The sequence below is a fragment of the Macrobrachium rosenbergii genome, chromosome 27, assembly GCF_040412425.1.
Source record: "Macrobrachium rosenbergii isolate ZJJX-2024 chromosome 27, ASM4041242v1, whole genome shotgun sequence".
Classification (NCBI taxonomy): domain Eukaryota; kingdom Metazoa; phylum Arthropoda; class Malacostraca; order Decapoda; family Palaemonidae; genus Macrobrachium; species Macrobrachium rosenbergii.
In genome coordinates, this window is record NC_089767.1 from 2,202,979 (window position 1) to 2,219,829 (window position 16,851).

The following is a 16,851-nucleotide window of genomic DNA, read 5'->3' on the forward strand; positions in this document are numbered from 1 at the left end:
TTGACTAATCAGATTCATAAAATGCAAGGCAATAACTATTCATTATCAGGATTTTGCTGTGACTCCAAAGCAGAGGTATCAAAGGTTATATAGTGTTAGGTACCAGCACATGAAGGCATACTTGTGACCGAGACAGGTAAGTTTGCTTAGCAAATGGCAGGAGAATTGTTTACAGTTAGATACTTGGTATTATGTCAAGACATTTTAACCAAGTATTAGAAAGTTGGCAAATAATGCTTGGTAACAGCAGGGGGGACTGGCTACAAAGAATGGTGTCTCCATGGAGCCATGCCCAGTAATTGGGATTTTTTTTTTTTGCTTCAGTGATTTGGGCAGGTGGCTCGTCCCTTTTACTGTACCTCCATTCATATTCTTATCCACCTTGCTATGCACCCTCTTCCAACAATTGTTTCATAGTGCAATTGCGATCATAGTGCAATTGCGAGGTTTTCGTCTGTTATACCTTTCAAACCTTTATGCTCGCAGCTTTCTTTTCAGCGCTGATTTACCTCCTAGCTCCCAGCACTTGGCCTTTGGCTTAAATATTATACCTATTGTCTGTTCCATGTGGATTGTCCATGGTTTCTCAATGGCTGGTGCGCACTGCCCTCTTAGATTGACTAGACCCCTTGATTATAAGGCATTTGTTAGATTGAGTGTCCCGTCCGGGGATCTGAGAGAGACTCCGGTCCTAAGGCTCTTGATGGGAACAGTAGATGCATTCTCACCAAGGTTTGTGGAGAGAATTTAAACAACTTGAGTTGTGCCTTTAAATTTGGTACCAAAGTTGCTCAAGTTTAACTTGAAATCTTACTAGTATGTTTAGTGTCACTGACTCTGGTAATGATAATATTTAGATAAAACCCATTCACTTACTCTTGATGTTTCAGATCTAGAAAGTACACATACAGTAAACCCCCCATATTTGCGGTCTCACTATTCGCCGACTCATATTCGCAGATTTCTCAGTGGAACATATCTACCCATTATTCGCGGAAAACTTGCCCATTCACGGTATTTTTCACTGAGAAATATTCACTAATTACAGTGTTTTCTTATTTTCATGACTTAAGTGCACTTTTTGTGATAAAACTTAAAATACTCAGGTATAAGCTTTTTTTTTTTTTTTTGACAAAATAGGGAGTTTGACGTTTTTAGAGGAGTTTAAGCAGTTTTATAGCTATTTTGGGGAGGGTTTTCCCATTCGAACGGTTTATTATATCTTCACTACTGATTGCCCGGAGATTTGAATGAAACAAATGATAATTAATTGCAAATAAGGGGGTTTACTGTATATTGTATCTTCACTACTGATTGCCCGTTTAAACCATTTTATGAGATTTCAAAAGTGAATGAAACAAAGGATAATTAATTGCAATATCTCCACTATCTTTTATTGTTTCATACTACATGTATGACAAAAATTGTTTTTGCATTAAGACGTCCTCCAGTATTTTTTATGAATATAAGATGTTTCTTCAACATTTTTTAATATAAATTATGTTCTTGTACAGTGTTTGTCAACAAGGTTATATATCCACTAACTTGAAATTCAGCCTCTTATATAATAACATGTTTTGAGTCAGTTTATATATAACAAGTGTAGTGTACAGCATTTGGAAGTTATTGAATTCAGTAAGGTACTTTATCACTCAAAAAGCAGATGCAAGAATTCCCAGACGTCTCTTGCTGAAGTTTCACAGTTCACCGCTTCCTCCAGGACTGAAAAAGGAAATATTAAATTGATACTGATTTACAGTAATTAAAGTACTGTACATGTACAGTGTAATTTAATGTAAGAGTTGGGTAAAGGCACAGAGTTCAATCACTTATCACTAACACGACTGCTTTTCTTACATCACTACAGTAAATTGTGTAGGTCATACAAGGTATTAGGTTTAATTTTGAGCTAGAGTAATAAGTCTCTCCCTTGCAAAATGCCATCTAACACCCACCTTCCATAAAGGAAGTTGGAATCATACCAGCTTGTTTACCTAACTATCAATCCTAAAGTGAGGTACTAATTTGATTGAAATGCTATGAATTGGGTTGCTGATGGGTCACGAATTTTGGTAAAACTCACTGGTATGCATGGTGTGCAGCCTGCCCAAGTAGGCCTTGGTTACTGTACAAGTAGTTACCATTAGGTTCCAGCTTCTTATATGACCTGTATGAGCCTGCTGGTAGTGCCCTTATTTTTCGTTTAGGTCGTAGCTTTGACCCTGTTTGCCACTAGTGTGAATCTTTTCAAAATACATTTTGTCCTAGAAACAACATTTTCCTTACGGGAAGCTTGGTTAAAAAAAAAAAAAAAAAAAAAAAAAAAAAAAAAAAAGTAGCCAGCAGTAGGCAAGTGTTGGGGTGAGATAACACCCAATCTCATCCCAATCACAATTGTCAGCCTTTTTCTTCTTCTTCAGCTGCACTCATGTCAAGGTTTATCTGCTACTGCACTTTTTTACACTGGCTGTTCCCATTAAAGATTGTGGGTTTCCTTTTGGAGACTAAAATTGTGAACAACTCCAGTCTCTTGGAGGGTTTTGAGTACATGGGTATGTACAAATGATATCCGAGTCTCCTTTTCTGAAGTATGGTCAGCTTAAATATCTAGTCATTTCTTTTGTGCCTCCCCTTCTATGTAGGATCATCTAGATATCTTGGGTTACTGCTGGGATTCTTACATATAAGTTGTGCTTCAGCGTAGGATCATCTAGATATCTTGGGTTATTGACAGCTGGGATTCTTGCATATAAGTTGTGCATTAGCATAAGTGAGGGTTTTTCCTCTTGTAAAATTTCCTGGTAAAGCTGGGATTGAACATATGGGATAGGACTAAAAGGTTTTGTGGTAAGTGGCCCCTTGCATACCAACTGATCCAAACCATTCAAGACCTTGATAAAACGGGAAAACTTCGAGAGAAAAGCAGGCCCACATAAAATGACAAGTCTGTCCAACATTTATGAACCAATATCTTTAAAGCAAAATTTCACCTTTTCCTTGGAAGACAAATTTTCAATGTGAAATATTTTTTCGAGTTCACATACACTGGAGTACCCAAAATTTCCCAAGTGGGCAAGGGAAACCAACTGATATGAAGCACAAATGCTAAAAAATTTGTTATGAAAACAAAAGTAATGTATTCCTCATAAAAATTATACTTCAAACCTCTTAGGAGTACATTTTACTGCGTTACCACTTAGGTCTATGCTTTTTAATTTCACACTATCCAATGGCATTTACTTCAGTTTTACTTCAGCCTTACCCAGTTAAGACAAATTTTGTTTCTACTTATGTGATCTCCAAAAATATCACCATTTATTCCATTATTCTCTGTAAATGTCAATACTTATAGATTGAAGGTACTGGTTTGTAAAACCCTGGAAGAACTTGTAATTGCTTTGGTCTTGGTCTCCTCTCAGAAGTTCTTTTGTGATTTGATGAAACATTGAGGAAAAATTGCTCAAGAAATTCAGCCGGAATGTGGTTGAAGTTCCCTGAAACTGTTTTACCAGCTTGGGGCAAATTAAGGGTAAAGCCTTATGTATCATTAACAAGGTTTACTACTTGCTAACTGTATAGACGTAAAGATGTCTTCTGACAGCTTGAAGTGAATTGCGTATCTGTGAATGGAGAACATACCTAAAGGGAGTGTATAAAAGAACCATACTTTGTTTACCTGGGAGAAAAACTTGCTGTTTCAAACAAGAACTGCAAGAGAGAATTTTTTTAAGGAAGTCTTTAGCAGTAAGAACAAGGAGCAAACTTTCTCCGGGACAAACGAATGGCTAACAGCCTGTCCAAATTCAGCATACATGCAAATGTACTGAAAAAGAAAGAATAAAGCAGAACAAATAATGCTTCATTGTTTATGATTCTAACTAGAGACCTTTATAGAAACAGCTGTTAAGTCCTCAAGAAACACCAAACTGAGCTAAATTGCAATATGCTGACAAAAACCTCCAGGATTCCATAAATAAATAAAAATGTTCACAGAATGGGAACACATCAGTGGCAGTTGGTGCCTATCACCTCTGGAGCCTTGACCAGCCACTTTTGGTGCAATGCCAGCAGCAGTTAGCACCCAGACCTCTTTTAGAGTTGAAACCAGTAAATTCTAACAAAAGCAAGAGCATTTTGTATGTGTCGCCTCTGTGAAAGCTAAGATGAGATGGCAAACAGGTCATTAGAAAAGGGCAAATATGGCTTCCCCTTTGGGAGGCAACATCAGTGACAGACTCTGCAATCATTGGAGATAGCAAAATTGCAGCAGGGAAATCCTCTTCAGCATCCAAAAGAGCAGGCAATAACTAAGTCAATAAAGAGGATGGTTTTCAAACTACTCCATCCAAAACCAATCAACAAACTAGTAATGGTTCCAAACATCTCTAGAATTTCCTCAATAATCCAGTGTAAGTGTCAGGGACTTAGAGCTGAAGATACTGCCATACACGAATTTTAAGGCAGGTGTATGATTGCAGGAGACATGTTAAATGAACAAACATAGTCCAAATGAATGGTTCCCATATAACTGGTTATGATGGAATGGAAAGTTACATTAGCTGCTCACCTGCCTCCAAGATATTCCCACAAATTCAACTAAAAGGTAAAAAAGTTCCCTTTATATTCTTCCAAACTAGGTTATGAGAGGAACTGATCACCTTAATTTACAAGCTACTTAGGCCATAATAGCAGACACCCTTTATGGGGGAAATGTCAAATCAAAAGAATTGTGAGCCTCAATTATTGAAAATGAAGACTGGACTGCTTAATATTGAAGAACCAAAGCTCATATCCACATAGGTGCCTTTTGGTATAAACTGACAATTTGTAGTTACAATGGTAATACTAATAGTTAGCGGGGAAAACAGGTACTGTACTAATGATTGGCTACCTGTTCAAATGAGAAAGCAGACGGGAAAATTTAGATTTCAATGAAATAGACAAGCTGATGATTCCATTTAGTGCAATAAGAGAGCAATTGACATATTTTACACCACCATGGCATTCTTTCAAGAATGACCTACAGTTCTTAATTTGACTTTAGAGTGAGAGCACAATCACTCACATTGGTGTTTAGGGACTGAAGTCACTGACTCTGGCAGAATTCCTATACGTACTGCTGATGATAGAAGAAAACAATATGTTAAAGTTACGAAGAGAACCAAGCGAACTGTACCACTCTGATACATTGTTGTAAGAAGAGGAATACATAATTGTATGCAAAATCATTCCTACACTTAGGAAATTTGCACTCTTCATGTAGAGGTCAAAGTAGGAACAATACTTTAACTGCATCTTATTTTTCTTTAAGAATCTTTTGTTTTTGTTTGTACAAATCACATAACATTGTTGGTAAAAAAATTATCGTAAGTGCTCACCCGAAGATTAATGTAGTTTCTGTTATCATTCCCTTCTTTATGGTGAATCCTGCTTTCCATTTCACGATCCCAATCGCTGTATGTCTCCGGTTCATCTTTAGTGCTTGTGGTCATCTCTAGAGCGATTCTGTAAAGAAGATGAGTATTAGTAACAAAGATGTAATTGTTCATAAAAAAGGTTGGAAATTTATATACAGGATGGAATTTCTGAGTAAGTTACAAGCAAAGTCCTCTTGAATATGCCCACTAGGTATTTTAGTTACTGAAACTTGTCAGAAATCTCTGAAAATCTTGATTATGAACACATTTCGGGCATAATATTCAGGTATGGTGACCTTCCCCTGGCTTCCTAAAAGGAACTGTGGACCAATTTGCCTTTCTGACCGTTTTATATCCTTGGTCATTAGTCTTCACTGACGTAACAAACCCAGCAGAATCAAGACCATTGTCTGTTCTACAATTGAAATGCCTTCAACTTTAGTCTAGGTAATTTGCTGATTGCTAAGGTCACTGGACTACAGCCACTAATGTTGAATTACAGCCAGACAAGATGACTAACGTACATTCCGAAACTGACATTTTTTCAGTTTCCCCGAACATATTTCACAGTACAGGCATTCTACCATTTAGACGTGGTGTTTACAATTTTGCTCTCACTTTTATTCCATTCCATGTTGTCTGCCATTTTGAGTTTGTAATGTATCATTTTTGCAAGTTAATCAAACTATAAAAGCAATAAAAGGGAAACACTATTATTGAATTATGAAAAATCTAAATTGCAGATATACTAAAGGATAACAAACAAAGTATTAATTATAAGGTAATTGCTTTGCAAAAAAATTGTAGCATGTCCTTAAATATTTCAAGATTGTGGCCAGTTACTCTCAAGAAATCTTACGTCAGTATTTTCACCATATTCCTTACCAAGTTACAACACTAACTGGAGAAACAGAATTCTACAAGCTGAGGGGTTCCAATTGGAAGAGCAACATGTGCTGAAAGGTGATATATGATTTTATGAAATTTAAGCTTTCAAGCCAAGCACTTGGCACTGCGGCCATTCAGTCCTTAATTCAGTGAAAAGGATTGAAGTGGTTGGACAGCCAGGTAAAGCCAGCCAGCAAATAAGAGAGATGAAGTACAAGGATCACGAGGTGGAAATTGGAGAAAACCCCCCACCTGCACTAAAAAGTAATGGTTTGAGGTTAGACAGCAAGACTGATAAAAGAAGTGGGGATGGAGGTAAAGTAAGAGGGTAAAAAAGTAGGTGCAGCTAGGGGTTGGAAGGATGCTGCAAACACCTTTCAGCTATGCTTTCAGTGTACCATGTGTTGCACAGACCGCACTACCCTCCATGATGCCTGGTATGGAAATGCAGAAGTAATGAATCTGACAGAAAAGAGAAACAGACTAAAATAAAATAGATAACAACAACAAATAAGGGACACCATTATGCTATGTGACACTTGTCAGCCAGGTCACCAAAAACGAATTTGTACAGAGTAGAAAGAACATTCCGTAACTTGGTCACAGGTGGAACAACGCCCCCTGGTATAAATCCAAGAAAAATAATAGGCCAAATTATTTAAGTTATCATCGTATCTAATACTATATGGTGGATGGTGCAATCTGGGACGATGTGAATACACAGGACTATTAGAATTACAAATGAGTCAGTTGGTGATGAACAGTAACCAAAACATGGAGTAATGAAAGAAAAATATTTCCTGTGAATAGACAGGCCTCCATAAATCTTGAAAGACTCTCAGTCTACCAGTTTTTTTTTTGGTACAACAGAAGAGATAAGATAGACAATGTGTTTTCTAAAAATGAGTACGAACAAGAATAAAACACAGACTTTCAAATGAGTCCTGGCTGATTTAGCTAGAGATTACATAAATGTGAGCAATGAGAATTGGATTTCAGTACTTAGTTTCTTTCTGATGCCCTACATGGGACTGGGAGTCTAGGAGAACTGGGGTAAGAGAGATAAGTCTGGGAGAACCTGGGTGAGAGAGAGAGAATAATACCTGATCCAGGATCCAGTCCTGACTTATCGCCAATAAGATACTGTTTTGGATTGATAGCATAGTACAGTACTGACTTGAATTCAAAACTCTGTAGTTAAGGCTCATTGACAAAACTTGGTTGAACTAACATAACAGCTTTCTTACGTTTAAACAAGATTGCACATTCTTATAAACACTGACCTCAGGAGGAAAAACTTTAGAAAAGTGGAAAATATATATTGAAAATGTTCTACTTTTCAACAAAATAGATTTCATATTTAGCTGATGAAATATGCAAGAGTGGAAATATAAATTAATATTCTCTTTTTATAAAGATTCACTGGTTCATGTGATGTAGGGGGAAGGTGGTGAGAAGTCGATATTTTTAAAAAACAGTCCATGGGTTAAAAAACAAAGTAGATTTGGGTATCCCCAATGCGTAACTCAAGAATCTCATGAAATTCCTTTTTTTCTGAGTAAGAAAACACTGCTAAAAGCTCTTGTGATTTAAAAAAATGTGGGACATTATTGCAAAATTGAAAATGTTTTTGACTGGCTGAAAGTAATAATGATGACTTGTAAAGTATTCATTTACTGGACTGTACAGACCACCTGTTACCCTTTTGGGAGGGTTACTGCTGTCAATGCACCTCACGTGGTGCATTGTAGGCATTACTTAAGGTTCTTTGCAGTGCGCCTTCGGCCCCTAGCTGAAACCCCTTTCGTACCTTTTACTGCACCTCCTTTCATATTCTCTTTCGTCTCGATCTTACTTCCCACCCTCTCCTAACAACCGATTCATAGTGCAACTGCGAGGTTTTCCTCCTGTTACGCCTTTCAAACCTTTTACTGTCAATTTCCATTTCAGCGTTGAATGACCTCATAGGTACCAGTGTTTGGCCTTTGGCCTAAATTCAGTTCAATTCAGACCACCTGTTGGTGTCCAAACTATCCTCCATGCTCTGGAGTGTACTTAAAATATACTGAGAGGACCTTTAATATGTAGTTCGATAGTTACAACCAAGGTTATATTTCTGGGTATGGCACTGACCCTTGGATCCACCACATGAAATGGGACACCCCCATCAACTTTATATTATACATAAGAGTTTTCATGTCTTATATTAAAAAAGATATTAAAATTGCAGTGCTTTAAAAACCTAAGATCCTAGCTAACGGGTGGACATGAAGGCAGCCGTACAAGAAGGTCAGTGGCGAGGGATTATAAAATTTAGACCAGAGGCTAAGTGCTGAGACCTACGAGGTTATTGAGCGCTGAAAGGGAAATTGAGAGTGAAGGTGGTTTGAAAGGTGTAACAGGAGGAAACCCTCGCAGTTGCACTATGAAACAAATGTTAGAAGAGGATGGAAAATAAGATGTAAGACATGAACGGAGGTACAGTAAAAGTAGTGAACGGAGTTGCAGCTAAAGGCTGAAGGGACGCTGCAAAGGGCCTCAAGTAACGCCTACAGTGCACAGCGTGAGGTGCACTGATGGCACTAACCCCCCTATGGAGTAAGGCAAGCCAAGGGTATAAAACTAGGGACAATTCCCAACAGTTTTTCAATATTTCATTACTGAAACGGTGCAATTACACTAATGCAGCAACTTTTCCGTCTCCGTTCAGGATTCAAATTATGTCATTAAATATCAGTAACAAAGATTTGTCCCACTCTGTGACACAATTGTTTTTACCCGAATATTAGAAGCCCCGTAGTTAGCTAGTGCCGTCAATGCACCTCAAGCGGTGCACTGTAGGCATTACTTAAGGTTCTTTGCAGCGCTCCTTCGGCCCCTAGCTGCAACTCCTTTCGTTCCTTTTACTGAACCTCAATTCATATTCTCATTTTTTCCATCTTGCTATCCACCCTCTCTGACAATTGTTTCATAGTGCAACTGCGAGGCTTTCCTCCTGTTACACCTTTCAAACATTTCTCACTGAATTTACTCTTCAGCGCTGAATGACCTCATACGCCCCGGCGCTAGGCCTTTTGGCTAAATTCTATATTCATTCATTCATTCGAATATTAGAAGCTCACCTTCCGTCGTCATCGTCAGTATATTCGTCCCTGACCTCACTGTCGAGGACGGGGGGCTGCGAGAGGGTCTCGTAATCCTGAGTCGGTGTCCGTCCATTGTTCGGCCTGGGAACAGCAAACATATATTAGCATCTGGATGTCAGGAAAATGAACAGCAAACATGTTTTAACATCTGGATGTCAGGAAAATGAACAGCAAACATATTTTAGCATCTGGATGTCAGGAAAATGAACAGCAAACATATTTTAGCATCTGGATGTCAGGAAAATGAACAGCAAACATATTTTAGCATCTGGATGTCACAGCAAACATAAAATGAAAATGAACAAACATATTTTAGCATCTGGATGTCAGGAAAATGAACAGCAAACATATTTTAGCATCTGGATGTCAGGAAAATGAACAGCAAACATATTTTAGCATCTGGATGTCAGTACAATGAACAGCAAACGTGTTTTAGCATCTGGATGTCAGGAAAATGCAAAATCTGGATGTCAGGAAAAAACATATTTTAGCATCTGGATGTCAGTAAAATGAACAGCAAACGTGTTTTAGCATCTGGATGTCAGGAAAATGAACAGCAAACGTGTTTTAGCATCTGGATGTCAGTAAAATGAACAGCAAACGTGTTTTAGCATCTGGATGTCAGGAAAATGAACAGCAAACATGTTTTAGCATCTGGATGTCAGGAAAATGAACAGCAAACATTTTAGCATCTGGATGTCAGTAAAATGAACAGCAAACGTGTTTTAGCATCTGGATGTCAGGAAAATGAACAGCAAACGTGTTTTAGCACTTGGATGTCAGTAAAATGAACAGCAAATGTGTTTTAGCATCTGGATGTCAGGAAAATGAACAGCAAATATGTTTTAGCATCTGGATGTGAGAAAGGAGTAGTATTCGTGCAGGTAGGAAGTGGCTGTGAGGTGCTCTGTGAAAAGCGCTTGACTTGAGCGATGTTCAGAGTGAATACGAAGAAGAGGAAGGAAAAAGAGAAACTAAATGCAGTAGAAATTAAATCAAGTAAATTAAATAAAACTATCATACGAACATTATCTCATAATTATCGAAGCAGCACGTAAAGATGGAACACTAAATAAATTACTGGAGAAGGATGAATCAACCCAAATCAAGAGAGAGTAAGCAACCTGCAGACACTGCTCTGGGGAAGTTGATGATGAAGGAACTTGCTGTGAAATGTGTGACGTATGGTTCCATTATGAATGTTCAAGTATCGAGGTCAGATACACACCCATACTTCGTAGTGATAACATATTGTACATTTGTAATAATTGCATGGGGCCTGAACAAAGAACACACAAAAAACTCATTGAAGATGAACTTGAAGAAATAAAAGGAAACGCAGAGATGTTAACAAAGCTGATTCAGGTTTCGGCTCAGAAAACTAGTGACGTAATGATCAACATAGATGAAATCCAAAACAAAATTGACAATGTTGATAAAGATGTAAAGACCATGACAAACATGGACAAAACTTATGCTGAATCACTAAAGACAAAAAAAGTGCTTCTGATCAAATCTACAAACGAAGAGAGCACAGCAGCTAATGAAAAGAGACAAATTATGAGTAAATAACGGCGCCAGTTGAACAGATTAAAACGACAAGAGATGGACACTTATTTGTGAGATTTCCAGACAGGAAAAACTTAGAAAAGGCAAAAATGGAGATTCAGAAAATCAACAATATATCAGTAAATGAGATGGGTAAACTTAAACCAAAAATAAAAGTGGTCTATGTCCCGAAGGATGATGACATTGTCGATAACATTGTAAAGAAAAATCCATGGATAGGTAACCTCTTTTCTGAAAATGACGACCTGAAAATTGTAAAGGAAATGATAGCCGAAGATGACAAATATAAACACTATATCATCAAATGCACACCAAATATACAAAGGGCTATCTATGATAGAGGTAACAAATTGTGTAAATTGTATAGCCGTTGCAAAGTATACGACTGTTACATGCCCTACCAATGCTATAAATGTCAGGAATTAGGTCACAGCTCAACAAATTGTAGACATGACCAAGCTTGCCCTGGATGCGGTGAAAATCACAAATCGAATGTGCTAGCAGCATCTTCGAGTGTAAAAATTGTGTAAAGAAAGGTCATAGTGATACTAAATATAAAACATATGATGGCAGTAAGTACACAATTAAGTGTCAAAGGTGAAAAATAATACGGATCACGGCTTTGACTAATATCTTCCATGCAATTTAATACAAGAAGAAAGCAAATCTAAAAAGAACTACAGACTCTCCTGTTCTGCAGGAGCTACGATACTGACGAGAAAACACTGAAGGATAATTATAAAATATAAGAAGCACCTTATTTTGAAAACGTACAAGGGCTTGCCAGAGGAGGGCTGTACATAAAACCAAACAAAGTGAAACAAAGTGAAAGTGAAAATGAGCAGCAAACATGTTTTAGCACTTGGATATCAATAAAATGAACAGCAAACATGTTTTAGCACTTGGATATCAATAAAATGAACAGCAAACATGTTTTAGCACTTGGATATCAGTAAAATAAAATGACTTGGATATCAATAAAATGAACAGCAAACATGTTTTAGCACTTGGATATCAGTAAAATGAACAGCAAACATGTTTTAGCACTTGGATATCAGTAAAATGAACAGCAAACATGTTTTAGCACTTGGATATCAATAAAATGAACAGCAAACATGTTTTAGCACTTGGATATCAGTAAAATGAACAGCAAACATGTTTTAGCACTTGGATATCAGTAAAATGAACAGCAAACATGTTTTAGCACTTGGATATCAGTAAAATGAACAGCAAACATGTTTTACTTGGATATCAGTAAAATGAACAGCAAACATGGACTTGGATATCAGTAAAATGACAGCAAACAGCAAACATGCAAACATGTTTTAGCACTTGGATATCAGTAAAATGAACAGCAAACATGTTTTAGCACTTGGATAAAATGAACAGCAAACATGTTTTAGCACTTGGATATCAGTAAAATGAACAGCAAACATGTTTTAGCACTTGGATATCAGTAAAATGAACAGCAAACATGTTTTAGCACTTGGATATCAGTAAAATGAACAGCAAACATGTTTTAGCACTTGGATATCATGTTTTAGCACTTGGATATCAGTAAAATGAACAGCAAACATGTTTTAGCACTTGGATATCAGTAAAATGAACAGCAAACATGTTTTAGCACTTGGATATCAGTAAAATGAACAGCAAACATGTTTTAGCACTTGGATATCAGTAAAATGAACAGCAAACATGTTTTAGCACTCACTTGGATATCAGTAAAAAGCAAACATGTTTTAGCACTTGGATATCAGTAAAATGAACAGCAAACATGTTTTAGCAAACATGTTTTGGATATCAATAAAATGAACAGCAAAAACATGTTTTGAACAGCAAACATGTTTTAGCACTTGGATATCAGTAAAATGAACAGCAAACATGTTTTAGCACTTGGATATCAGTAAAATGAACAGCAAACATGTTTTAGCACTTGGATATCAGTAAAATGAACAGCAAACATGTTTTAGCACCTAGATGTCAGTAAAATGAACAGCAAACAGCAAACATGTTTTGTTTTAGCACTTGGATATCAGTAAAATGAACAGCAAACATGTTTTAGCACTTGGATATCAGTAAAATGAACAGCAAACATGTTTTAGCACTGGATATCAGTAAAATGAACAGCAAACATGTTTTGGATATCAGTAAAATGAACAGCAAACATGTTTTAGATGATATCAGTAAAATGCAAACATGTTTTCACTTGGATATCAGTAAAAGGATCACTATAATGTATTCATAGTATTTTTTCATTAATATGGAACATATGAAGATTTGTTTTAGAAGGCAAAGGAGTAAAAATTTAGCAGTTAAACTACTAGGTACTTCATATTTTGGAATATATATAAAATTTAGGCCAAAGGCCAAGTGGTGGGACTTATGAGGTCATTCAGTGCTGAAGGGGAAATGGAAAGTAAGAGTGTTTGAAAGGTGTAACAGGAGGAAAACATAGCAGTTCCAATGTAATACAACTGTTAGAGAGGGTGGAAAGTCAGATGGAAGAAAGAGAATATGAACGGAAGTACAGTGAAAGGAATGAAAGAGGTTGCAGCTAGGGTCCGAAGGGACACTGCAAAGATACCTTAAGTAGTGTCTACAGTGCACCAAGTGAGGTGCACTGACGGCACTAACCCCCCCTAACGGGGATACTTCATATTGAACATGCGTACTCCGTTTATGAAGCTGATGTACAGTGTGAGATAAGTGCTGATGTTAATATAAATTACATGTGTGCTAAGCATTTTTAGTTCATATAAAGCATCACAGAGCAAAGAAGACAGGAAAAAGAAGAAGCATTCTTTCTGTACCTTACATACTGATGATGCAAATCGGCGCCCTGAGCAGCATCGTCCTTGGAGTGACTAGGACTGACCACTGGGCTCTCCAGCAGTCTGTACAAAATGCGGATCATCCGCAATTCGGGAATCGAGGTATGCAGTGAGGAGGATCTCTTGCCATGGCCTGAAATTCACACAATTTTTTATCAATGAATACGAAGACGAAATATGGATGCAACACTAAAATCATACCCTAAAGACAAGATAAATGAGCCTATGCAAACTCAAGAACGAATTAAAAGGCCTGATGGAAGGCGTCACCACAGCACAAACATAAAAGCGACAAAAATAATAAAATAGGAATAACCCATTTCGAGAGTTAAATGATTTCCTATTAATGATACACTTTGTTTTATATCATATATTTTATATCATATACTAAGATTAATTCACTGTCAGTTCGCTTTAGATCAAGCCAGCCCGTGCTGGCACGGGCTCTTGCTCCACGGCAGCCCGTAACATTAAATTCGTTTAGCTTCATGACCTTTGATTATATACATTGTGAAGGACTTCAAATGTCTGATGTCAAGATTTTGCTGTATTGTATTACCAATTCACAAATCCATTCTGGGGTTATGCGCTTTATCAACTGGTACACAAATCAGGAACCACGTAGGGAGGTAGTGTCATCAGTGGCACCTCAAGCGGTGCACTGTAGGCATTAATTACGGTTTGCAGCAACCCTTCGGCCCCTAGCTGCAACCCTATCATTCCTATTACTGTACCTCCTTTCATATTCTCTTCCTTCCATCTTACTTTCCACCCTCTCTTCACAACTGTTTCATAGTGCAACTGCTTTGAGGTTTTCCTCCTGTTACACCTTTCAAACCTTTACTGTCAATTTCCCTTTCAGCGGTGAATGACCTCATAAGGTCCCAGCGATTGGCCTTTGGCCTAAATTCTATATTCCTTCCTTCCTTCATTTATCAACTGGCACGAAAATCAGAAAGCGCCACAGAGGTGCATGAAATGTTATTGACAAAACTACTACTTAATTCCCTTGCAAAACACTACTTATCCAACACACCTTGAGAACGTTTGCTCGAAAAGAATGCTTAAAAAAATAAGTCGGTGTGGCCTGTAATGACGTAAAGATCAGAGGGTGTTTGCAGCTATAAAAGTTCAAGCCAATTCTATTTTTGAGTGGTCTTCGAGTTTTGTATACGGACACCATAATGATATACAAGGTAGGAGGGAAGGGGGCGACAGGTTTGCAGTCAAGGATCCTTAATGTATCAGTTGAGTTATTTGAAACTGACATGAAACTGAGTAATAAACAATAACTGTCACAAGCTCTAGCATATAAGATTTAAACTGCTTTTTTTTAGTGAGTGTACCATTTCTGAAATTGGTCGTCTGCTAAATGAAATGCAGTATATCATGAAGTACAGTATATCATCGAGTCTCTCTCTCTCTCTCTCTCTCTCAGCAAAAAAGATAAATGGTATAATTATAGAAATACAAAACAAATAGACAAGCATGTTATATATAAAAAATATTTCCTCATTCTCTCTCTCTCTCTCTCAGTATCATTAAATGTCTTTTCAGCACTTCGAAGACCAAATTCTGTAGTGGAAATAAAATTCTTATCTTGATACACCTTCATTACTACTCGAAGACATTCCTAGGTAATTTTTTTCCCTCAAATTATCTGGGTGAAATCTCCGATTATCTCGGTAAATTTCTAAAATTATCTCTATATATTCTCAATTTATCTCGGTAAATTTCTCAAATTATCTCGGTAAATTCTCAATTTATCTCAGTAATTTCTGAAATTATTGAGGCAAATTTCTCAATTTCGGTAAATTTCTTAAATCACCTATGTAAATTCTTAAATCATCTCGGTAAACTCTAAAATCATCTCATTAAATTCTCAAATAATCTCGGTAAATTTCTCAAATCATTGAGGTAAATTCTCAAATGATCTCGGCAAATTTCTCATCTCGGTAAATTCTCGGTATTATTTCACTTATGGACATCCATTGCTTTCAACATAAAAAAGGTTTTCTGTTGTATTATGATGTGATTTGAATGATTTTGAGGTTTATTTCCATCGCAAATGAATTTATCTTCGGCAAATGATATACTGTATACAAAATTAATAAAATTACGACTTGTAATTTCATAGCTAATACGGCAAAACTGTGTCAACTGATTACAGTTTTGCCGTATTAGCTATGGAGAGGGGGTGCAGTATTCTGACAAGTCGTAATTTATTAATTTTGTATACAGTATATCATTTGCCGGGGAAGGATAAGTATTCATTTGCGATGGAAATAAATCAAAATCATGTAAATCACATCATAATACAACAGAAAAACCTATATTTTATGTTGAAAGCAATTAATGTCCATAAGTGAAATAATACCAAATTCTCAAATAATTTAGTAAATTCTCAAATAATTTAGTAAATTCTCAAATTGTCTCAGTAAATTTCTTAAATTATCTCGGTAAATTCTCAATTTATCTCGATAAATTCCCAATTCATCTCTGTAGATTCTCGATTTATCTCTGTAAATTCACAATTTATCTCGATAAATGCTCACATGATCTCGGTAAATTTCTCAAATTATCGAAGTAAATTCTCAAATAACGTCGGTAAATTTCTTAAATCACCTCAGTAAATTCTCAAATTATATCGGTAAACTCTCAAGTGATCTCGGTAATTTCTCACATGTTCTCAGGAAATTTCACAAATGATCTCACCTGTACTGCAGTATTTAACCCTTTGCTACTATTGCCCTTCCCAGCCTCAGTCTCAGACTCGTCTGATTTAATTCATAAAATATAAAAATAAGTGAATAATAAAAATACGAAAACCATTCGGGCGTTTAAAGAATTTTAAAACAAAATTTCAAAATGCTACTTAACTTATTCTGAATTTTAATATACCATTTCAGTGTGTCTATGTGGAAACACGAGTAAATGTATTTGTGTGTGTGTTCCAGTATGAGGGCATATGCCTTTGTGCATTTTTTTTTATCTCATTTT

The 16,851-nt window shown here is 36.7% G+C and overlaps 1 protein-coding gene across 1 annotated transcript in view; it reads right to left on the reverse strand.

Moving 5' to 3' along the window:
* Positions 1-1,367: 1,367 nt before the first annotated feature.
* CCHa2 (CCHamide-2) overlaps positions 1,368-16,851 on the reverse strand; it is a 108,707-nt gene continuing 93,223 nt past the window's right edge. Inside the window, exons 4-7 of the mRNA XM_067128717.1 lie at positions 13,831-13,984; positions 9,428-9,532; positions 5,379-5,505; positions 1,368-1,722 (exon numbers count right to left, since the gene is read on the reverse strand). Of these exons, the coding sequence (XP_066984818.1) occupies positions 1,705-1,722; positions 5,379-5,505; positions 9,428-9,532; positions 13,831-13,984 (404 nt within the window). The 3' untranslated portion in view covers positions 1,368-1,704. The remainder of the gene's footprint in view (positions 1,723-5,378; positions 5,506-9,427; positions 9,533-13,830; positions 13,985-16,851) is intronic.